At 44.2% G+C, this 24390-nt stretch overlaps 1 protein-coding gene across 1 annotated transcript in view; it reads right to left on the bottom strand.

The window, feature by feature from the left end:
- LOC306919717 (cingulin-like protein 1) overlaps window positions 1–24390 on the bottom strand; it is a 70587-nt gene extending 46197 nt beyond the window's left edge. The window contains 10 exon segments of the mRNA XM_079496271.1: window positions 4912–5060; window positions 6974–7075; window positions 9658–9772; window positions 15403–15487; window positions 15852–16046; window positions 16049–16066; window positions 16069–16390; window positions 16392–16451; window positions 16453–17805; window positions 24262–24390. Of these exon segments, the coding sequence (XP_079352397.1) occupies window positions 4912–5060; window positions 6974–7075; window positions 9658–9772; window positions 15403–15487; window positions 15852–16046; window positions 16049–16066; window positions 16069–16390; window positions 16392–16451; window positions 16453–17760 (2354 nt within the window). The 5' untranslated portion in view covers window positions 17761–17805; window positions 24262–24390.

Here is a 24390-nt window from a genome sequence, read left to right as displayed (position 1 = left end):
GTAGGTCTGCTATTTTTGAAAAATCGTGAAAATGTGGCGCAAATCTTTGAATATATATTCTTTCAGAGCGAACGTTTTTTACTAAAATATTTGGATCTGGGGGGGGGGGGGGGGGGGGGGGGGTCCCTGCCTGGAACAACATATTTTCAGATGGGGGGTCCGTGGCCAAATACAGAAAATTCTGGGGGTCCTTGACATGAAAAATGTTGAGCACCCACTGACATAGAAACACATGGTTTTTCTGAAAACTGTCATGTATTAGAAGACATTTGTAGAATCTGGTCTCAGGTCTAAATGGGTTAATGACCCATATCATCAAAAATAAATCCAAGCCTGGTCATTACATAGCACCAGAACATTACACAGCACCAGAACATTACACAGTAAAAAAAATAAAAACATGCGAACAAGGGTTCATGTGAGCACACAAACCCCTCCCACACACACCTGTACTTTGTCAGACCAATGACAAAAAAACTCCCATATACCTACTGGGAGAAATACAACAATGTATGAACAGGGAGATCTGGGACATTTCTTTTTTTTATAATTTGGAGAAAATTGTCCCAAAGACGAATCCAAAAAAATATATCTATCTTATAATATCTTGGATATATATTAGATAGCATTGTATGTAGACATAAAACTCTATATACGCATAGTTTCATTATATAGATATTCCACTGTTAACTTACGTATGATTCTTGATGACTATGTATTTGATGTATTACCATGTTTTGTTCGCTCTGGATTAAGAGTGTCTGCTAAATGCCTAAATTGTAATTGTACAACATGTATATAATGTTGCAATGATGTTACATAGCAATCTTTTCCTTCATATTTTTTTAAAAATGTCTTAAAGATGGAGTGCCATGATTTTTTCCCACCCTAAAACATGATCATCAGGTATTATTATTACATAAGGAGGAATATTTTTTTCCCAAAAAGTGTACAGTATTTGTTAAAATGTTGTTTTTATGTGGACACGCCCACCAGCTCATTAAGTGTGCCTGGTTTGCCTGGTGGGTTCACAGCTGGTGTTGTATAATAAAGGGGGAGGGGTTAGGGGAGGGGAGGATAATGTGATGTCACTTCATCACTGTCATTTCAATTGGGCCTTTTGACCTGGGCCTGGATTGGGCCTTTTGACCCGGGCCTGGATTGGGCCTTTTGAGAAACCAAAAATACACAGGGAAGAGACATATTTCAAAATTCTATCCTCACCTGGGGTTCTATTAGAGTAATGTTAACTCCATAGACACATGCAAAACAGAAAAAGTAAAAAATCACGGCACTCCATCTTTAACACTTGCTCTGGCAATGTAAAACGTATGTTTTCTCATGCCAATATAGCTCCTTTGAATTGGATTCAGGCCAATACAACCAACCAATGAAAACCTGCCAGGCACTGACCAGACCGACCAATCACACTGCCTCCTGACCACAGCACAGAGAGGGGATTATTTAATGACAAACAATCATCACACATTTCCACTGCACCATTCATTCCATGCACTGCATGGACCACAGATGTCAGTCTCCACTGGAGAGTGGAGACTGAACGTCCTTTAGTATCAGACAGAATGCTGTTTACCCGCTAATCTAGTTTCTTTGAAGCACTACATTGTTCTCTTTGCACTCTACTTACGGGACTATTTACCCTGTCGTTTTGTTGACCAGAGTTCATGCTTTACTCTTATTTCACACTCTGTCGCTGGATGAGAGCGTCTGCTAAATGCCTAAATTGTGAAATTGTAGGACGCATTAGATTTTGCATGAAACAAAATGTACGTATTTTTTTGCCTGCAATCTACAAAGCAGCTCATTTTTTCTATTGATGTTGCGAGGCAACCAGATAATCACACACAATCACACTCCCTTTTAAGATAATCTTTATTTATTTATTTATTTTGGCTGACAGCTACATTTGAAACGATTAACAAGGCTAAACTAAACTAATGTCTAAAAACGGACAGTACTTTCTCTGCCTGTATTGGAGGGGGAGATGCCGTTTAAAATTAAAAGGTTTATAGACTCATCCGATCGGACACTATAGGGGGAATAAACCGCACACGTGCGAGGCACTTTACTGCTTTGAGTTGAGTTTCCTTCAAGCCGGCGCATCCACGCTGCTCCACCAGACTTTTAAGGCAGCGAGCAAAAAAGCTTCACTCGCATTGAAGTAGCACTTGAGAAACGCCTCCTCATTCTGACTACAACAACCTTCACACTGGCTAACTCCAGATAAAGTATTCAAGGTCACAATGACGTACCTACGTAAGCTTTCATTTCCAAGCGAAGCAATGTTTGCGTTTGGAGGACGAGGCCATCCATTATATATTATTTGCTTAATAATTATTGCCACTCAAAGTTTTTTTTAAGACGTTCCATATGGTGGAAGTTAATTTAGGTGAGTTGTTTTGGCTGGGTGGACCCCTACAATAGCACGTTCTCAAGATATGACTTATATGAATTATTGCAAAAACATTGGCAGTATAGATCATAATCACTGCTCCGTATGAACCTAAGGTTGAAACTAGATGGATCCAGATAAGGTTAAGTCAAACAATGCAGAATCTACTGTATTACTGGGTGTATACAGTTACAATTGAACGCATTGGGCCCTGCTATTCTCCCTGGTGTTGTTGAAATGTTTGCTATAGTTACTATAATTGCTATATTACAATGTCTGAGGAATCAGAACAAAGTAATTGTAGTCGTATGTGCACGTATACGTGCATAAGATGTAACAAATAAAGAAAGCTTCGACCGTGGATAAAAGAAGGAACTGAATTCATACAGTAGTCCAATGAAAACATCAATTAAAAAAAGTTAGTTTTAATTTGTTGACGAAATTCTCATTATATATTTAGTCTTAGTTTTAGTCACCATAGCTTAGTTTCCATTTAGTTTCCGTCAGCGAAAAAAGGTAGTTGACGAACATTTTCCGTCTTAGTTTTAGTCGACGAAATCAACACTGGTTTGAAATGCTCACAAACCAGTATCTGACATGTCATCTTTCTTAGGAAGACAAACTTCCTGGACGCCACCAACAACGTCACCGGACTGTGAACCCGCCAGACAGGAAAGCAGGACAGGAGAGGAAACAGAGCGGAGAGCATGAGCATTACTCCACTTGCCAGAATGTGAACCCACAGGCATGTTGAATACACCAAGGTTTTATGTTATAAATGTTGAGTATGGGTCCCCAGCATGTAGAAACTGATGTAATAAATGTTGAGTATGGGTCCCCAGCATGTAGAAACGGATGTTATAAATGTTGAGTATGGGTCCCCAGCATGTAGAAACTGATGTTATAAATGTTGAGTATGGGTCCCCAGCATGTAGAAACTGATGTTAGAAATGTTGAGTATGGGTCCCCAGCATGTAGAAACTGATGTTAGAAATGTTGAGTATGGGTCCCCAGCATGTAGAAACTGATGTAATAAATTAATGTTGACCTCTGGGGGATCCCCTGGTCAACAAAGTGTATCGTTGCTGTCGGGAGGAAACCACCTCCTTTTTTGAGGTTTTACATTTTCTTTTGCATAAATAATAGCACTCATTGCATTAATACGTGCTATTAAACACCCTTTACGTCTGTGTGTTGGTTAAAAAAAATGTTTTGAACCAATGAAAAGTAGTAAGTAGTACTTCAGACAAAACCTCTTAACTGTCTGCTAAAGCAGCTAAGTTGCATGATTCAATATTTAGATATTTGATATTCATTTGAGCAGACACGCCACATTAGACTCATTGATAACACATGCTTCTGGTAACTGATATTGTCCTTCAAGGTTCAAAGTTCAAGGTTCAACTTGACTGTCAAAGGCATGTGCGCTAAAAACAAAAAACAAAGCAGCTACACAGTCTCAAGAGTTAAGAAGTTAAAAACAAAAATTAACTGTGTTAAAAACTAAGTTGCATAAAGTAAATCTATCCAAAAAATGCACCACGTCTCTTTACGTTCGTCTGTAATCCACGTAACTCGAGAACCGTTCGCTCGCCCCACCGACTTCAAATTTGACACACGTGTTCCACTCCACCACAGGAAGTGCAGTGGCCCTGGCCTTGAGTCAGTGAGATACACCGTTGTACAAACTCTGACACTTAGGAGATAAAAATAATCTGCACAGAATGTATTTACAGTCAGGAAGTAGCTCATAACATGTAGACTCTACGGTGGATTTTTAGGAAATAAAAAACTTCACAGATTGAAAGAGGATAATTCAAGGTTTCCGTACAGCTGCAATGTTGGTGATTTTGACGTTGTTTAATACAATTAGATTAGATAGGACTTTTCTGTTTGGATGAATGGGCTGTCTATGGGAAGTTGCACCTTGTTAGCACCTTGCTGGGAAGATGGCAGCAGTACTGTGCATAAGGTCAATGGCAATCAAGGCTGCTAGTTACTTGTTTGAAACCATAATGAATGGGCCGACAGACATTGCTGTCCTTGGGAGCACCCCAACGCTAGTGTGACTAAAAAAAGAAAAATGTGAAGTGAGGGGCGCTCTTCTGATGATGATAATAAATAATACATCATCATAGATCACATGATTCCGTGCTCAGCCAATCAAATCATTTCCGTGGTGCAAACACAGTCACACAAAGCTGTGCATAGCGCCCCTCAAAAAAAACCTATAATTCTTAAAAGTATGTTCTTGAAATTGTACTGTCAACTTTCCAGATAAAGTACTGAGCCTCAGAATGAGATATAAAAGCAAAAGCAGGGGGATTACCACACACACACACACACACACACACACACACACACACACACACACACACACACACACACACACACACACACACACACACACACACACACACACACACACACAGCTTATTGCCGAGACTTGACCTGTCATAGATCACTGCTCTTTAAGCGGGTATGTTCCATTCACTTACTCTTCGAGTGTGGTCTGCAGCTCAGCTTCTGTTTTGGACAGCTTGTCCCTGAGACGAGAGCAGTCCTCCTCACTCCTCTTCAGCTGCTGTTCCAGGTCCTTCACCTCGGTCGTCATCTTCCCCTGGGTGTCCCGGAGACCCTTCTGATTCTGGAATACACAGTAAACCAGGCCGCGGTCAAGATCATGAACATTTGTGACCGTTTCTGACCGAGGCTAAGTCATTGTTTTTTTTGTCTCCACCAGGCCGAAGGCATAGGGAGAGAGTATGTTTTGCACGCCGTCCGTGTGTGAGTGTGTCCGTCCGTCCGTCTGTGAACAGCTAATCTCCGGCACCGTTAACCCAGTCGATGCCAAACATTGCAAACACACCGAACGGACGGCCTGTTATAGCGCCACCAGGAGGCCGACTTTTGAAAAACACATTCTTTGATATTACTCCTTCAGATTTTGTCCAAAAATCCTGCAAATTGTTACACATTATCTCTATAGTCATGTGTTCAAGACGGATCTGTCCGATATTGCATATTCCATCCTAATTGGCTAACATTGGCTTTCAAAGTTTACAGGATTGGCCCGTTTTGAACAAAAAGCCACAAATCATGAACACAGTGTGCAATTTACGTGAAATCTTTCACAAACTTTCCTACTAGGCTGAGGGATATATCCCACCCTTTTCACATTGGCCTGTTATAGCGCCACCAACAGGTGGATTTTTGCAAAACACATGCCTCAAATCATCCAATTGCCATCCAAGGCGTAAGAAGAAATGGCACCCTTTTCACGTTTTTAACCACCAGTTTTTAGTCTAGTTTTTAATCGTTTTTTCATGTCATATGAAAGCAGGGAATCATATAGCTTCAAATTGACATATTGGTTGTTCAGTTTGACCCACCAGTTTTGGAGATATGGCTTATAGAATAATGTCTTGCAGAAAATAGCGAGTTGAGAAAACAGGCTTGAAAGGTTCACTTCTGTGGTCTCTAACATTACACCTATAGCTACATGTTTAAGCATTTATTTCATATTTACATGTCGATTTCAGCTCTGACATTTATTTCAGACATCCTCTAGTATGTGAACAGTCTGCCTGTGATAATAAGTTTTTCTCCTCCCCTGAAAAGTTAGTATTGCTGCCATGACTGATTGTCACACAAAACAATTGCGATTATAACGATTGAATGGTGTTTTCTTTTGTCATTGATGGAACACTGGAATATAATCAAATAAGCTTTGATTGCACAGGGCAAATACATGCAGTGTAGGCGAGTTTATACAGCCTTAGTCTTTCTCTCAGCATTCCTGTGAGTTAATCATGTATGTTCCTCCATACTGAGCAATTAGCATCAATGGAATCCATTCCTCTTAGAAAAAGGATGGAAGCAAAGGATATTCTAATCTAAATCATGCCAGATCAGACACTAAAAGGGTGATTTATAATTGGTCACATGGCGGATCTCGCACAACTGACAAAAGCTGATATACAAGCTCACAACGCATTGCAGCGTGATGTGTTATGAGCTTGTAGATCAAACATTTGTGGTGCAGTACACTTGCACGTAACGTAAGTAAAGTGTACATCAGGCTTTACACAGTATCACATGTACTGTACCAGAGGGGCTGTGCAGTGAAGTGCAGCATCAGGGACGTGCACACATAGACATCAAAGGGGGCTTCAGCCACTTTTACTCGTCTAACAACTGCCCTCTCCAGACCAGGAATGCAGCGTTTGTTTACTACATGGTGAAAGAAATGCAAAGGCCACTCCTTTCCTTCCATGCCATGCCGGAAGGCAGCATTCAGGAGAATTTATCCCCCCCCCCCCCCGTCTCCTCCCCCCCCGTCTCCTGAACTAGAACACAGAATTGCGTTGAACAAATTTGTTTAGAAATCCATGTCGTACACGTCATCTCCACTATCTAAAGAGTGCTGGGTTGCCCCCCGAAAACGCGGCACAGTGCGACGCGTTGCAATTTTTTATCCAAAAGTGCCCTCTTACGGGATTTCAGCCCCTGCCTCTCTAACACTCTCTAGATGGTTTGAGGTCATGGGGTTATTATTACCGTGACGTGTTCCTCCAGTTGTTTCCTCATCTGTACGACCGTCTCCTCCAGCTCAGCTTTCTGCTCCTGCAAGGCTTTGGTCTGGACCGCCATGTCAGGAGACTGAGAGAGGGAAAACACACAGAACATGTTTTGGAACGCATTAGTGATCGGTTGATTAAAAAAAAGAATCTAATTCAAGTTAAATATTTCATAAACACAAAATATATTGCGGGAAAACGTGTGGAGTAGTCTTTAGCTGGCTGCGTGCACAAGAAACCTGGTGCCGATTGGTCCAGCAGTTTGCAAGATTAGCTCCGGACACACACACACGTTTCGATCTGCCACTTTTGTGCGACACTGCAGTATTATTTCATTTATGAAAAAAACACAAAATATGGAGATACGAGGATTCTGTCCAACATACCATATTTTCTCAAATAACATAAATTGGCAGCATTTTAATTCTGCATTATGTCAGCATGCTTCGAATGCGAGTATGAGTGTAAACACATTTTTGCATGCTTTCAACAGGCGTAAATCTATTCTACGTCCGAGCATAGACATGGTAACGCCCCGCCTGGTGAGAAATAAAAGAGAATGACAGTTGATTTGATGAGTTTTTTCAGAAAACTTCTAGGATTTAGAAGACATTCCTTTTCAAGTGTTCTTGTGGGGCTGTACAGTGTCCCTGTGTTCAACATCACTGTGTCCTGTGTTCAACAGCACAGTGTTCTGTGTTCAACAACACAGTGTTCTGTGTTCAACAGCACAGTGTCCTGTGTTCAACAACAGTGTCCTGTGTTCAACAGCAGTGTTCTGTGTTCAACAGCACAGTGTCCTGTGTTCAACAACAGTGTCCTGTGTTCAACAGCACAGTGTTCTGTGTTCAACAACACAGTGTTCTGTGTTCAACAGCACAGTGTCCTGTGTTCAACAACAGTGTCCTGTGTTCAACAGCACAGTGTTCTGTGTTCAACAACACAGTGTCCTGTGTTCAACAGCACAGTGTCCTGTGTTCAACAACAGTGTCCTGTGTTCAACAGCACAGTGTCCTGTGTTCAACAGCAGTGTCCTGTGTTCAACAGCACAGTGTCCTGTGTTCAACAGCAGTGTCCTGTGTTCAACAGCACAGTGTTCTGTGTTCAACAGCACAGTGTCCTGTGTTCAACAGCAGTGTCCTGTGTTCAACAGCACAGTGTCCTGTGTTCAACAGCACAGTGTCCTGTGTTCAACAGCACAGTGTCCTGTGTTCAACAGCACAGTGTCCTGTGTTCAACAGCAGTGTCCTGTGTTCAACAGCAGTGTCCTGTGTTCAACAGCACAGTGTCCTGTGTTCAACAGCACAGTGTCCTGTGTTCAACAGCAGTGTCCTGTGTTCAACAGCACAGTGTCCTGTGTTCAACAGCAGTTTCCTGTGTTCAACAGCAGTGTTCTGTGTTCAACAGCACAGTGTCCTGTGTTCAACAGCACAGTGTCCTGTGTTCAACAGCACAGTGTCCTGTGTTCAACAGCAGTGTTCTGTGTTCAACAGCACAGTGTCCTGTGTTCAACAGCAGTGTTCTGTGTTCAACAGCACAGTGTCCTGTGTTCAACAGCAGTGTTCTGTGTTCAACAGCACAGTGTCCTGTGTTCAACAACAGTGTCCTGTGTTCAACAGCACAGTGTCCTGTGTTCAACAGCAGTGTCCTGTGTTCAACAGCACAGTGTCCTGTGTTCAACAGCAGTGTCCTGTGTTCAACAGCACAGTGTTCTGTGTTCAACAGCACAGTGTCCTGTGTTCAACAGCAGTGTCCTGTGTTCAACAGCACAGTGTCCTGTGTTCAACAGCACAGTGTCCTGTGTTCAACAGCACAGTGTCCTGTGTTCAACAGCAGTGTCCTGTGTTCAACAGCACAGTGTCCTGTGTTCAACAGCAGTGTCCTGTGTTCAACAGCACAGTGTTCTGTGTTCAACAGCACAGTGTCCTGTGTTCAACAGCAGTGTCCTGTGTTCAACAGCAGTGTTCTGTGTTCAACAGCACAGTGTCCTGTGTTCAACAGCACAGTGTCCTGTGTTCAACAGCAGTGTTCTGTGTTCAACAGCACAGTGTCCTGTGTTCAACAGCAGTGTTCTGTGTTCAACAGCACAGTGTCCTGTGTTCAACAGCAGTGTCCTGTGTTCAACAGCACAGTGTCCTGTGTTCAACAGCAGTGTTCTGTGTTCAACAGCACAGTGTCCTGTGTTCAACAGCAGTGTCCTGTGTTCAACAGCACAGTGTCCTGTGTTCAACAGCACAGTGTCCTGTGTTCAACAGCACAGTGTCCTGTGTTCAACAACAGTGTCCTGTGTTCAACAGCAGTGTCCTGTGTTCAACAGCACAGTGTCCTGTGTTCAACAGCACAGTGTCCTGTGTTCAACAGCACAGTGTCCTGTGTTCAACAGCACAGTGTCCTGTGTTCAACAGCACAGTGTCCTGTGTTCAACAGCAAAGTGTCCTGTGTTCAACAGCACAGTGTCCTGTGTTCAACAGCACAGTGTCCTGTGTTCAACAGCACAGTGTCCTGTGTTCAACAGCAAAGTGTCCTGTGTTCAACAGCACAGTGTCCTGTGTTCAACAGCACAGTGTCCTGTGTTCAACAACACAGTGTCCTGTGTTCAACAGCACAGTGTCCTGTGTTCAACAGCACAGTGTCCTGTGTTCAACAACAACACGGTGTCCTCACATGGTTGTCTCCCTGAAGGCTCCCCGTCGTCGTCGTTGCCCGCGACTTCAGCGTCTGGATCTTCTCAAAGACCAGGTTGACCTTTCGTTTGGTGCTGTCGTCGTTATCGCCGCTCCTGCAGGGTCACAGACACGGACAAGCACACACACGCGCGCACACGCGCACACACACACACACACACACACACACACACACACACACACACACACACACACACACACACACACACACACACACACACACACACACACACACACACACACACACACACACACACACACATGTTAACACACACACACACAATGCTAATGGAGGGTTACAGAGTGGGCTCAAACGTATGGGGGGGATCATAGACTAATCCCTAAACTAGGTGCTCGGGGGGGGGGACTGTTTCCCCAAGCCTCTATACGTCAGGACGGGTCAGGATGGATAACGCTTGCTTTGATGTGTCACTTCACAAGTTCACAGTACAGGGCCTCATTACATCCATCTATTAACTGTGTTGGGGCACATGTTGGGGGGAAAGAGGAGGGGACTCGAGACAGAGCCGTTTCACCAGCTGACAGTGTTGATTTCGTCGACTAAAACCAAGACGAAAAATGTTCGTCCACTACCTTTTTTCACTGACGAAAACTAAATGGAAACTAAATGAAAACTAAGCTACAACTACAACTAAGACTAAATAAAAACTAGACTAAAATGTTAGGGAGGGACTAGTGGATAAGAGATCCAGTATAAGTCATTTTACACTTGGTTGCATGCTGAAAATAGCCAATCTACAAGCTCACAATGCGTCGCGCTGCGATGTGTTGTGAGCTTGTAGATCGGCTATTTTCAGCAAGTGTATAAACAGTCATCACAATGGCATCAAGGCCCGACAAAATACTTTTTAGTCGACTAAATCAACTGTAGATTTAGTCGACTAAAATCTTATGATATTTAGTCGACTAACTTACTAGACTAACACTAAAACATTCCAGGTGACTAAAATGTGACTGAAACTAAATAAATACTATTGAAGAGACTATGACTAATACACTAAAATCAAAATTTGCTGCCAAAAACAACACTGCAGCTGAGAACCTTCAGGCCTGGCTGGCATCCCTGGTTTTGAGCATGTCCTTTATAGTCATCATCAAAAGGTTGAAAAGATTTTCAAAGATATTAGATCTACTAAAGCTCTACAACACATCGCAGCTATTTTCACATGGCCCCACAGTACAATGAAGTATACAATATATATACCGTAATCATAATCTTCCATCTTAGCCCGTAGCACTTGCCCTAGCCTCGACGACCTTACAGGCGTATGCAAAGGCTCAACTTATGTAACTTAAGATAGAATTGTATATTGTAGACATGGCACTCTATAGTACACACGCAGTGATGTAAATAGGTTTTCAATGTAATGAGTCCCAGGATGCAGGGATGGTCTTTTAGAGTCCCAGGGACATTTTATGAGTCCCACTTCAACACCGTTAGGAGTCATATTTTGCCATTTTTACAAATTGCAGCATTTAACTCCCATTTCATTTTATATGGGTATAATGTGGTTATATTCATGTAGAAAACAGAAGATCTGTGACTGCCAGACACCAATCAGAGGTCAAGAGGTCACCAATAGTTGATTTCCGGTGTAAACAACAATCCTAGAAAACCAGTCTGACCCTGATGCGCTTACATTTAACCACTTTAAACCCTGCACTTAAGAGTTGACCGGGGCCCCTCAGGGCTCTGTACTCGGCGTGCTCCTTTTCCCACTCCTCTGCACCAAAATCTCTTTGAAGAAAATAGCCGACTAAATATCTCAACGGACCGCAACCTTGTATAGATCTCCTACTTCCACTGAGACCCCTTTTCCACCAGTTGGTTCCCAATGGGAACCGGTTCAGTTCTTTGTGGTTCTTAGTCCACAAGCCAGAGCTCCAAGATTGGAACGTATATTATGAATTGAGTGGGCAAAACCATACCTATATTAGATTGTTGTTATCACCATGAAACTTCCACAGTTGATTTACTTACACGAAGACAATGATTTATTGTATTACAAATTTTGTTATCATATATTAACTTACTTCTATTGATCCTATAAACAATTTATTATAGGTATAGTTTTGCCCACTCAAGTCATAATTAACGTTCCAATCTTGGAGCTCAGGCTCATGGACTAAGAACCAAAAATAACTGAACCGGTTACCAGTGGAAAAGGGGTCTGAATGCTCACCCCAGCCAGAATAGATGTTCAAATGAGATTTTGTTTGGTCTCGTATACAGTGGACGGTGCATTCTTTTTTTTGAGTGGTGTAAACCACTCCTACAACTGGCTTTGTTAGTCTGTCTGTCTGTCTGTCTGTCTGTGCAGAAAAAATGAGCATGGTTGCTACGGTCACCCAGTTCACCCGGGTGTGATTTCATTACGTCAGACATTACGTCAGACCACAGCTGATCAGGCTATATAAGACCTTACACCACTCAGTTCACGCGGGTGTGATTTTTTATTATACAAGAGGGAAAGGGAAGACTTTTACATTGACAGTATATTATTGCAATGAATTCCAACGCTGACATAGAAAGCCAAACCCCTCCTTTTAGCTTCCCCACTTCCAGATGATTTTCATTAAAAACGTCCATATAACCCCCGCCGGCCCGGCCGGGCCTGCTAACTGTTTGTCCGCCAGGCCGGAGGGAATGCCGCCCGCGGCTCCCCTTGAGTCGCGCTGCGTTGCTGCTTTCCATCTGTGTTTCCTTTCCTTTTGTCCTGTGACTCCTGACCCCGTGTCACCCGACACACCCAGAGAAATGCTTCTCTTCCTGCCCCTCTCTTCCCCTCTCTGACTAAGCTCACGGCTCATTTATGGAATGCAGAAGCAAGCGCGTTGGTTCCCAAACCCTTTTTTCTGGATCACCGCAGGGGCCCGCCTGGAAAGTCTTGGAAGGCGTTTGTGCCGTGGGCCACCCGTCTGGCCCACTAAACCAGTGCGTTTTCAACCAGTTTCATTTCAAGGCCCATTATTTATTCAGCTTTTGAGCCACGTGGACCACCATTTGTGACCAGATTTGACTGAGAGCCTGCCATCGCGCAACCTCCAGCTTTTCACCAGAGGAGAAAAACCTTTTTTTCTAAATGAGTTAATATCACAGGCAGACTCTTCACATACTAGAGCATGTCTGAAATAAGTGTCAGAGCTGAAATCGACATAAAATATAAATATGAAATAAATGCTAGGTAGCTAGGTGGTGTAATGTTAGAGACCGCAGAAGTGAACCTTTCAAGCCTGATTTTTCAACTCACTCTTTTCTGCAAGACATTACTCTATAAGCCATATTTGGTGGGTCAAACTGAACAACCAATATCTCTATTTGAAGCTTTCAAAAAAAGAAAAATTCAAAAAAATCCAATGGCAGTCCCTCAGTCAAATTTAGTCACATTTGATGAGATTTAGCCTCTCAGACCCAAAACTAAAGAATATGTTGTTGTCGTTGGATGAGATTTTGTCTACAAATGCCATGCTTTTGGCAAACGTTTATCAAAATAACAATTATTCTACATTATCTAATTGTGTATACTTATACTACTTGTATATTTATACTTGCAAATGGAAGTAATGCAGATGTGTAGCAATAATGTAACTCTTGAGAGCGTAAAATTAAACCAAATGGACCCGTATGGGTCCATTTGGTTTCATTTCATGCTCTCAAGAGTTAAAAGCTTATAAGGGTCCATTTGGTTTGCAACTCTCCCATCATTTAGCTGGGGACCACCTGGAACCCCCTCCTCCCGGACCACTGGTGGTCCCCGGACCACTGGTTGAAAACCACTGCACTAGACTGTCAAATGGTGATGACTGAGTGGGTTGGCCTACTGAGCACAATCCAACACAAGCCTGAACTGCAATCGATTTGTGTTCCAAGTTTGGATCAGTGGAAATAACTATCGTAGTATACTTTTTAAGTTTGTAGTTTACGTTTATTATTTTTTATATTAATGTTATACTATCAATACAATATGTGTTCCTTTGCACATTATTTGGGGGGCCTACTTGCAATATCCTCACAGCCCAGAGGTTGGGAATCGCTGGACTAATATGTGATGTCGCTGCGGTCTCCATACATTGAGGTTATTTGTAAATTAACGACCTACTGGAGCACACTACAGGGTCACACGAAAGCATAAAAAATAACAGATCCACAAGCTCGAAACGCACCTCGAAGCGACACGCGAAGCAATGCGTTTTGAGCTTGTAGATCTGCTATATTTGAATCCTGAAAAGTAACCATGTTTTGGACTAGTGTAACTCTCAAGACGCTCAAGAACGCGCCAAATGAAAGTCATCCGATACAGCCGCCAGTCAAGCTTTGATACGTCTATTAGTCTTGAGTATGCGGTTTGGAAGCCTCACCTTTCATTATCTAGTTGCTCGACCGGATACACGGTATCCATGGATTTAACATGGATACCGTCATTGCATTTAACTTCAAATTAAATCCAGCTCCTGTATCGTCCATACCGAGTTTCAAGAGTTTAAAGTTCTAGAACAAGGACAAAGCCTTTCCCTCACTGAGTCATTTCACTGTAGTGCGATGAAGAGAAAGCCAAAGACAGAGAACTTCTGCCAGGAAACAAAATCCAGACGGCTCGCAGCTTGGATGAGAGGGCAAGGCAGAGCACATTCCTTCACTTTTTATCACAAACAGTCAAGTTCAGATAAAGAACCATTTGAAACACTCCCACAATATGGTTTAAAAGAAAATCCATTACATTGCGTGTTAACCCATTCTGGGCGGGAACCCCTTTTGGTGTTTTAAACATTATGTTATACTATTGAAAAATAGTATAACAAGTATAATAGTATAATAGAAAAAGCTATTGAAAAATAGCAGACCTACAAGCTTGTAGCGTGGCACTCGGTGCCGTGCTATGAGCTTGTAGATCTGCTATATATATTTTTCAAAAATCGCGAAAATGTGGCGGAAATCTTTGAATACATTTTCTTTCAGAGCGAACATTTTTAACTAAAATCTTTGCTTCTGGGGGGACCCTGGAACAACATGTTTTCAGATGGGAGTCCGCGGCCAAATACAGATTATTCTGGGGGTCCTTGACATGAAAATGTTTGAGAACGACTGGGTTTTTCAGAAAACTGTCAGGATTTAGAAGGCATTTGTAGAATCGTCCTCAGGTCTAAATGGGGTAACTTGGTGAAATGTTAATGTCAAGCATTATATCCTTTAGGGCCTGAGCAGCTAGTATAGTTTATTCACCATATAAATACGGAGTTAGGACACGCTCACACTGACTGTTTAATGCTACCTATGAGGGTGCCAATGCTGCCAATGCTTTTGGATGGGGAGCGTTGTTTTTGCTAGAAACCTGAATGTCCAGAAACCACTCCATTCTTACGTTCAAATGAGGTGCCTGAAATTCTGACCCATTACATATATTTTTTGGGGTCCTTGACATGAAATATTGAGCACCACTGATATATAGGTGCTCATGGGTATTTCAGAAAACTGTCATGATTTAGAAGTCATTTTTTTAAATTTCGATGTCAGGTCTAAATGGGTTAAAATGCCAAGTGACCAGAATGCGGAGAAACGTCTGAGACCTGCTGCTCGGTACTTCTTTGAATGAGACCGTCTGAGGTACTGGGTACGTCTGAGGTACTGGTACTGGACCGTACTCACCGGGTCTTTGGGGGTAATTGACCAGAAAACGTCTGAGACTGCAGCTCGGTTGGTACTCACCCGTCTTTGAGGTAATTGAACAGAATGAGTTTAGCCGTCTCCTCGTGTGTTTGTTGTGAAAGCTCCTGCTGACCTTTCAGCAGATCAGGTTGTCACCTGGAGAGAGAGAACAGGAAATGAGCAGAAGGCTGGAGGTCACTAACTGGAGCGAGGACTGAGACCAATTCTGACGTCAATATAATATAACATCCGGGGGGGGGGGGGGGGGGGGGGGAATAAGTAAAGTAATATTTCTCTTGGTTTGAAAATAGTGAGAGATATTTAGAAAATATTTGTATATATTTAATTATTTCCCTTGGCACAAAAGGAAAATCAGATTAGGGGTCTGCGACCAAATACATATTGTGGCGGTCCATGGCATGGAAAAAAGTACTGATTTAGAAGGGATCAGCCTAAGGTCGTAACGGGTTCAAAAGACCGATGTTGACTGTGATGTTGACTGTGTTTACCTGAGCGTCTACCTCCGTGCCAGGCTTTGTCCCTGCACTGGAAGAGGGCTTGGCCAGAGACGGGGATGGCGAATCTGTCACCACCGGGCCCGGGGCGGAGGCACCGCCACCTTCCTGGCTCTCTGCGCAGGCGGGCGGGTAGAGTCGAGGAGCGACTCAGTGGCTTCTTGTAGCCCTGGATGGAGCCGACGCTGTAGAGATGGTGCTCTGAGGGACCCGGGGGCGCTGCGGCTGCTGCTTGCAGCACCAGCCGGGGCTCTGGTGGTGGTGGTGGAGCCGGCCTTCCTTTCCACGGTCGACGCCCAGGAGTCCTGGCTGCCGACCGTCTTCTGCATGCGCAGCTGCGAGGGCCGCAGCACGTGCTCCATGCACGTGCCCTGGCGCCGGCTGAACTCGTCCATGTACGCCCCCTCGTGCAGGCCGAACGGCAGGGCGCTGTCGACGCTGCGAGAGCGCTTCCTGTCCTCGGCGTTGATCCGGCTCCTCCGGCCCCCCGTTCTGCCCCGCCGCTGTTGGCTGCCGCCGTCCTTTCCCGCCACCGTCGAACTTGTCGATGAGCTCGTCCACGCCGGGGATGGAGCCCGTGTCGATGTCTCGGCCCCGTGCCGGCGTGGAAGGGGATGTAGCGGCGGTTCTCGTGGCGGTTGATGGTCTCGGCGTAGAGCGACTCCAGCGAGGCGTCGGCGTCCTGCGGGCCCCCCCCCCGGGCGGTGTTGGTGGACGACGACGAGGAGTGGCGGGAGCGAGACGACGATGACGTCTGCAGAACCGGCCCGCTGGAGTCCGTCCTGCGCAGAGGAAGGACGTCGGGCTCGCGGTGCCGTGTCTGTTCCAGGCTGGAGCCGGTGCTGCTGTTGCTGCCGCCGACGGTACTCGGGGATCCGCAGGGGGGCCCGCTGGCGCTGCTGCTGCTCCGCTCGCCGACGGTGGGACTGGAGGCCGGCGGTGTGGCGGAGGGTGGCACAGACGGGGCCGAGCGCTGCCGGGGCTGCGGTGGGGGCGTTATTGGCTGCTGCTGTGGCTGTGGTGGAGGGGCCGGCTTGGACTGAGGCGGACCGCTCTGGTGGGGTTTGGTCTGTGGCTGTGCGACCTGGGCTTGTTGAGGCTTGCTCTGCAGATGAGCGTGTTGCACCTGAGCCTCGGTCTCGGGGGGAGAAGGCTGGGCTTGAGACGAGGAGGACTGCGGCGGCGGCTCGGCCGGCTGGGCCTGAGGCTTAGAGGGGGCCGCCGTCTCGGGCTGGCTCTTGGGTAGGGGTCGCGTTGTCTTCGTCTGCTGTGGGGCGGGAACTCGACTCTGATCCGAGCTTGGCGACCCGGCGTGGTGGGACACCTCGGCGGAAGCGGGAGAGGAGACTCGCTGGAGGTTGCTATCATCATCATGGATGTCGGCGGCCGCGGGGAGGGGCCGAGAGGGCAGGCTGTGGTACCCGTCGATGGCCAGAGAGTTGCTCTCCGGATTGTACGGCTGCAAGATCTCCGGGTGCCGCTGGAAGTTCAGAAGCGCGGACGACGATTTCCTCCCGTTGGAATCCGCCGCGACGCCGTTGTGAGGGCCGCCGCCGTAGTGCGTGGTGGTTTTACTCTGAGACCTGTACTCCGTGAAGGGGCTGGTGGAACGGGAGCCCTTGGCTCCTCCTCCGCGGAAATCATACTCGTGGTAGTTATCGATGAAAGAGCCCTCCGCGTCAATGTAGCCATTGCTGTTAGGGTCTACGTGGGGTTGCGGAGGAGGGCCCCTGTCCTGGTTGTTTAGAACCACATAGGGGTGTCCGTCGATGCCCTGGACGCGGATGCTGAGGCCGTAGGAGCCGGCCCCGTTGTGCGACCGGGAGGAGGGCCGGGAGGGGTGGGTGTACCCTCGCTGTAGCGCGCCGTTGTTGGGAATGCCGGTCACTCTGTACGACTCCATTTAGGAAACGCAGAAGGAAAATCCCTCAATTAGGTGGCACCACCTCTGCGAAGGGAAAATAAGAAATTGGTTGTTATTAGTGGTGGAAATGAGATCCTGCCAGTGGATTCTTCCGTCAAACAGATGTTTCTAGGCGTGTCGTAATTGTTACATGATTGCAATTATTTGAGATAATCACAATTCTTTTTGCATTATCGTTAAGAATAGCCTACTTTCCAATTAATCTGTATAGGGTTAGGGTAGAAATGTCATATTTCCATCATCATCATTTCCATTATTGACCACTCACCTGGCCTAATTTTTGAAATGTAAAAAAAAAAGAAGAAAAAAACTCAGAGGACCATATTAATGTAATGGTATGTTATTTGTCATATCTGCCCAACAAAGCTAAAAGACAAACAGAAATGTAATTTCTATTCATGTTCCAGCCAAAAAAGACAATTAAACCGTGAATCACAATGAAACCTCAACTAAAATGACATCACAACCAACCACGACTGCCCTAGATAAAGAGAAATTGATTTGTAGGTGGTGATCAGGATTTTGTAGTGAATTCTTTGTTTGACGACGGGGAGCCAGTGTGTAGGTCGAAATTGTTGCTTTATTTAACAATGCTTTATTGTTTTGCAGGGGTGACTGACTCCAACAGGACCATCCTAGAGGTTTCCCAGCCAGCGCCACACACTGCAGCCACAAAGGAGATCTTTAAGTATCATCATCATCATTCAGAACCCTTAATTATGTTATTCTAACTTAATATTCTTTGGTGTTGTTATATATGCCCCAGGCTTTGTTTGTTTAGCGAGCGACTCTCGTCAGCCCTCTCTGAACAGAGAGTCAATGAACTACTACCCTCAGTCAGCTAAGGAGGAGGTGCAGGTCGCGGTCTGCGCACCAACGCCGTGAGTCAGCATGATGGGACCACATTGTTTAAAACACTAAGACCTGAGGACACGTCATGTCTGTGTCACCTTATAGCTTTTAACCGCTTTAACCATTATTTTCAAACGTTTGCTGTTGAAAAATAGCAGATCTACACAGGCTTTTAGATCTGCTATTTTAGGGGGAAAAAATCGTGAAAACGTAGTGCAAATCTTTGAAAATATCTTCATTCACAGGGAATGTTTTTAACTCAAATATTTGCTTCTGGGGGGGGGGGGGGGGGGGGGTTGTCCCTGGAACAACATTATTTTCAGATTGGGGTCCTTGACATGAAATAGTTTGAGAACCACTGATATAGAAACATGAGGTTTTAACCCTGTGAGAACCACTGATATAGAAACATATCAGAAAACTGTCACAGTACGTTTTAACAGCGGGCGAAAGCCAGACGGATTTTCCGGAAGTGCATTATTTGTCAATGGGACCCGGCAACTACTGGCGATAGAGGCGATAGCAGGTGAACAGGCGATGGTCGAAAAGTGGGCAGAGGAACGTCAGCCGAAAAGATAAAAATAATTCATCTTTTGGGCGACGTTGCCGGCGACAGTGGGCGATTGGGCGACAGCCAATAAAATTCAAGCGACGCTCGCCGTTGGTCTCCCGCTGTTAAAACGTACTGTCATGATTTAGAAGACATTTTGTAGAAATCTGGTCTCAGGCGTTGATGGGTTAAAACATCCCATATGATCAGGTGTCTAGTAAGGTAGAGAAAAGCAGGTGAGTAACGGACACGGTGCACCGAGATGACTGTTTACAGTACAGAACAAAGGCTTTGAAATAGTTTAAAAGGGGAGGGGGGGGGGAGTTGTTAAAATAAGAGCTCATAGCATCATACACTGTCATCTCGGAATCATTTTGGCTGTTGCCATATTTAGAGTTGGTGAATGTGTGTGCGTGTGTGCTTGTGTGCATGCGTGCATGCGTGCGTGGCTTTTGCCATATTTAGAGTTGGTGAATTTGTGTGCGTGCGTGTGTGGCTGTTGCCATATTTAGAGTTGGTGAATTTGTGTGCGTGCGTGCGTGCGTGCGTGCGTGCGTGCGTGCGTGCGTGCGTGCGTGCGTGCGTGCGTGCGTGCGTGCGTGCGTGCGTGCGTGCGTGCGCTCAGCTGATCCTTGTAAATCGCACTGTAATTTGTGGCCCCTATAGTTTATGCAGTGTGCCATGGAAAATGTGTCACTTACTTTGTGTCAATGTGTCAATTTAACTTTGTTACACCATATTAATTCAAATGTATGAATTGGTTATATAATTGGGAGCCAGAACAACTAATCTACCACTGGGACATTGAGAGTCAGCTGCCTGGCGATACTCCTGTAATGCTGTTACACCTAACTGCATCACAACAGATCACAGGGATTCATTCATCAGCATAATTTATAGCTATACAATCAAGGTAACCCAGCCACTTTTCTTAAAAGGAGGCCCGTAATAAAGACACACATCAGCAGCCGCCATGCGTTTCCATGGACAATGGCCTCTTTAACTGGTTCCTGTTTGCCTTGCTGATAATGCTGTGTTACAATACAAGATAAATAGTGATGGGTCTGTAAGTGGGGCACAGATAAGACTTAAAACAAAAGCAAAAGGCCTCAGATTCACCTTTAGAATTGAGCAGGCTGAGGCAAACCTCAGGCAATCGTTGAAACGGTCATTTAAAACCACTTTCAATCTGCCGTCTCTATTTCGGGTATGTCATCACCGGTAAACATCTGCCAGCCCAGAATTAGCAATAAAAAAATACAAAATAAAATTATATATATATATATATATATATATATATATAGGCCCTTTATACTAGACAAATAGTGATAATAGCCGGATTGCTTTTGGCATAATACTGTAGGCTGCCAATTAAAATAATGCATGAACAGAATAAGTCAATAATTTACTTAATAATGAGAATTTACTTAATAAATTCTGACTAGCCGGGGAGAACAAACAATAATAATGACCTATCTATCTGACCGCCTGGTAGTTGAAAAGAAGAGATCGTTGACCACCCCTGATTTCTTTTTTAATGCAAAAATATAGACCAAAACAGAATGTATATATGCTTTGTCATACAACAGGGTTGTGCGCCAAAACAACACATTGTGGGCTTGTAGATCTGCTAGTTTGGACCCGTGATGGGCGAATTATAACTCGAAAGTTAAGGGCCTACACAGTATATATGACTAAAACTAAAATAGAAATTTGCTGCCAAAAACAACACTGGTGAGAACTACAAAGCATCATTCCCATTTCCCAACTTCAGATACGTCTGTCAGAACTTTGTTTGTCTGTCCAACGTTTTATGGACAGGCCAGCCTGAAGCATTTATAGGTCAGGTTGGTAGACCAACAGAAGAACAGGTATAACCTTATGACTATGAGATGTACTACGGTATGCGTGCTGGCTTTAATGCCAGAATTGAGCTTTAAAGTCATGCCAGGGCAAAAAGAAAATTCCTCCTCTAACTATGCCTTATCTACAGGCTGACTCTCTCTCGCGATGACTCAGAAGAGCCAGTATGACTCAGAAGAGCCAGTACTTCAGTTCATATATTCCGTTACCAACCTACGCAGAGCAGGTGAAAAGTAACTTAACGGACAATTGAAATGTCCCCTGCTGTCTGTCAACACAAAACCGTGCTCTCTCTGCGGAACAGAATAGCTCAAGGACAACACAATGGGGTCTCTCTCTCACCGGCAGTATCACATGTACATGTATTTAACACACAAGGACGCAGAGGTGTGTTAAGGCAACTGTTTTCCTCCCATTGTCTTCTACAGTGCGAGGGAGGAAACACTTGTGCCAACCCCGCCTCCTCTGTGTTCTGTTCTCCATTAACTACCATGCAGCTGCATCTATCCATTACTTTCTTGGATTCATCGAATTGATCAAGGAGCATATCAATGCATATCGTCTCTGTCAGGTGGGAAAAAAATGCCACTTTTCAGGATTCACAACACATATCAAAAGCATCAAAAGTAAGCAGATCGACAAGCTTGACAGCTTGTATATCTGCTGCCTAGATACTTCTCATGCTTTTGTTTGTAGTATGATCAAGTGGTGAGTTGATTTACGGGAGAAAAAAGTTAGAATATGGAGAAGATAAGAGGTGTTTCTGCCCCGGACACGACAGCAACGATATCAAACTAGGGGGCCCTTCTTTGAAATGATCAACAGGTCAGAGAGAATCACTGTTCTTCATGAAGGGGCGGCAGTGGCTCAGGGGTAGAGTGGCCGGATGGTAACCGTAAGGTTGCCAGTTTGAACCCGGGCTCCCCCAGAGTTACTGTCGAAGTGTCCTTGAGCAAGACACTGAACCCCTAATTGCTCCTGATGTGCTGGTTGGTGCCTTTTTTATTTTTTTATTTGACAGGGACAATGCTCATTAATCAACATTTCAGTTTTCACTTCCATGTAAATGTGCCAGAGTTAGCCATAAGCTAATTTACATCTGTAGTGCCTGAGCAGGCTCTTAAAATGGTAGTAAAACTAAACATACAATGACACATACAGTACAATACAATGCAATACAATACAGATAAAAGAAAGACAGAGTGTATAGTGTGCCTTGCGAATGGGTGAATGAATGTAATGCACAATCTCTGTAAAGCGCCTTGGATAAAGGCGCTAAATAAATGCACCATTTACCATTTTATTTACCATGAAGAACTAGCATCTCCACAGACTCCCTCAGTGCTCATGATGCAAGTCAGAGCAAAGGTTCAGCGCTGAGCAGGGGTTATAATGTCAAGGCCCAGCCTTTGATGGGTATGGGGTATCATTCACTGGCCACATGTTTGTGCAAAGCACAATAAAAAGTTCAGTGATTCTCAAACTTTTCGCATATCAGGGACCCCCCAGTTTGATACAATACTTTATTGCTGCGAGTGCGACCCCAATCTATACACTCTAAAAATACTCAGTGTCTATTAGGGATGCTCCGGTCAGGTTTTTTGGGAGCAATACTGATCAATTGTTTTTCTCATGATCGGTCCGATACCGATCTTGTGAAATGTTGCAAATTTTAATATTTCCAAAATGATTATATGTCAAAACCCATGTCAAAACTGTTCCCGTGTGTGGGGAGGAACGGGACAATGTTTAGGCCTGTCACAAAAAGGCAAAATGATATTATACTCTATATCTGATTGACATTTATACCACTTAAATGGTGTAAAAGATTAGTTTCTCCAGATAAAATTGCCGATCACAGATAGGGTAAATTAAATTGCCGATCACAGATAGGGTAAATTAAATTGCCGATCACAGATAGGGTAAATTAAATTGCCGATCACAGATAGGGTAAATGCCGATCAGAGTGAATATCAGCCGATATGACAGATCGCTGGCCGATTATCGGAGCGTGTCTATTGAACGCAGAGAGTGTCCTGATGATGGAACCAACATGTACAGTACGGGTACCATTTGTGGTCCATCTGTAGTGTACACTCTCAGAGTTATGAACCCAAAAGGGTCCATTGATTGGACCCCTGGTGGTCCCCGGACCTGACTTTGAGAAACAGTGGACTTGTTTTCTATGTCTGCCCTATGGCAGACATAGAAAACAAGTCCAAAACGAGTGGTTCCCAAACTTTTTCATGTCAAGGACCCCCAAATTGACATGCATTCATCTACAGACCCCCATTTAATGACATTTCTATCTCTGGGACCCCCAATTTATATTCAATTCAATCAATGTTAATTTAACTCTGAGAGTGTACAAACAGAACCAAAATGGACCCTAACAGGTCCATTTCCATTTGTACACTCTCAGAGTTACAGACCCATAAGGGTCCATTTGGTTCCAAACTATCATTTAGCTGGGGGACCCCCTGGAACTCCCTCAAGGACCCCTGGGGGTCCCCGGACCCCACTTTGGGAACCAGTGCTGTACATAAACATCTCAACTACACTCATGTGACACCATTAGTCTTTCTTCTGCCAGTCCAAACACACTGCCTTGTTTTGTAACTTGTGTTTGTTCAAGCTTTAAGCAAGCTTTTGGAGACATCATGAATGCAAAACATATAACAATGACAATATGACAACAATAGCACCACAAAATAAATAATAATTTGTTTCATATTAATATGACGCAAACACTGCATGGTGTTCAAAGCCAGCTAGTAACATACCGGTATGCAATGCTCTGTGTGTGTGTGTGTGTGTGTGTGTGCACTGTACCAGGGTAAAAAAATAAAAATAACTATTATATATACAGTCTACAGTAGTGCAGTTTGACGTATCATACAGTATTGTGGCTGCATCATCATCATGCCATTTTCCATCAGCTCAGTCTGTGTATGTAACAGGTGGAATAAAACAATAATAACAATTATTCCTCTATACTACGCTTTGCGCTTCTTAATTATGAATTATTAAACCAATTTAGTCGAGAAGTTTAACATTCTCTTGGCGAAAAAAACAACGATTCTGTCTGTACACTTTTTTACAGTTTTTACAGTTTTAACCCAGTTCAACCTCTCTCTCTCTCTCGAGGATTATTGAATGAGTTAGTTTGACCCCGAAACAAAACACACACAAAATAAAAACTATAGTGTTCTTACCAGGAGCGCCCGCCGTATTGTTGTCGTTGTCTCCAATAAGATACGTAGTTTGTAAAAACATTAAAGTTATAGGATTAAATCAACTAGTTTTTTTGTTTTAAACTATTTTTCCTTGTACGTCTTTGCTCT

Source organism: Electrona antarctica (assembly GCF_951216825.1).
Source record: "Electrona antarctica genome assembly, chromosome: 3".
NCBI lineage: Eukaryota > Metazoa > Chordata > Actinopteri > Myctophiformes > Myctophidae > Electrona > Electrona antarctica.
This window is presented reverse-complemented; position numbering and strand designations above follow the sequence as displayed.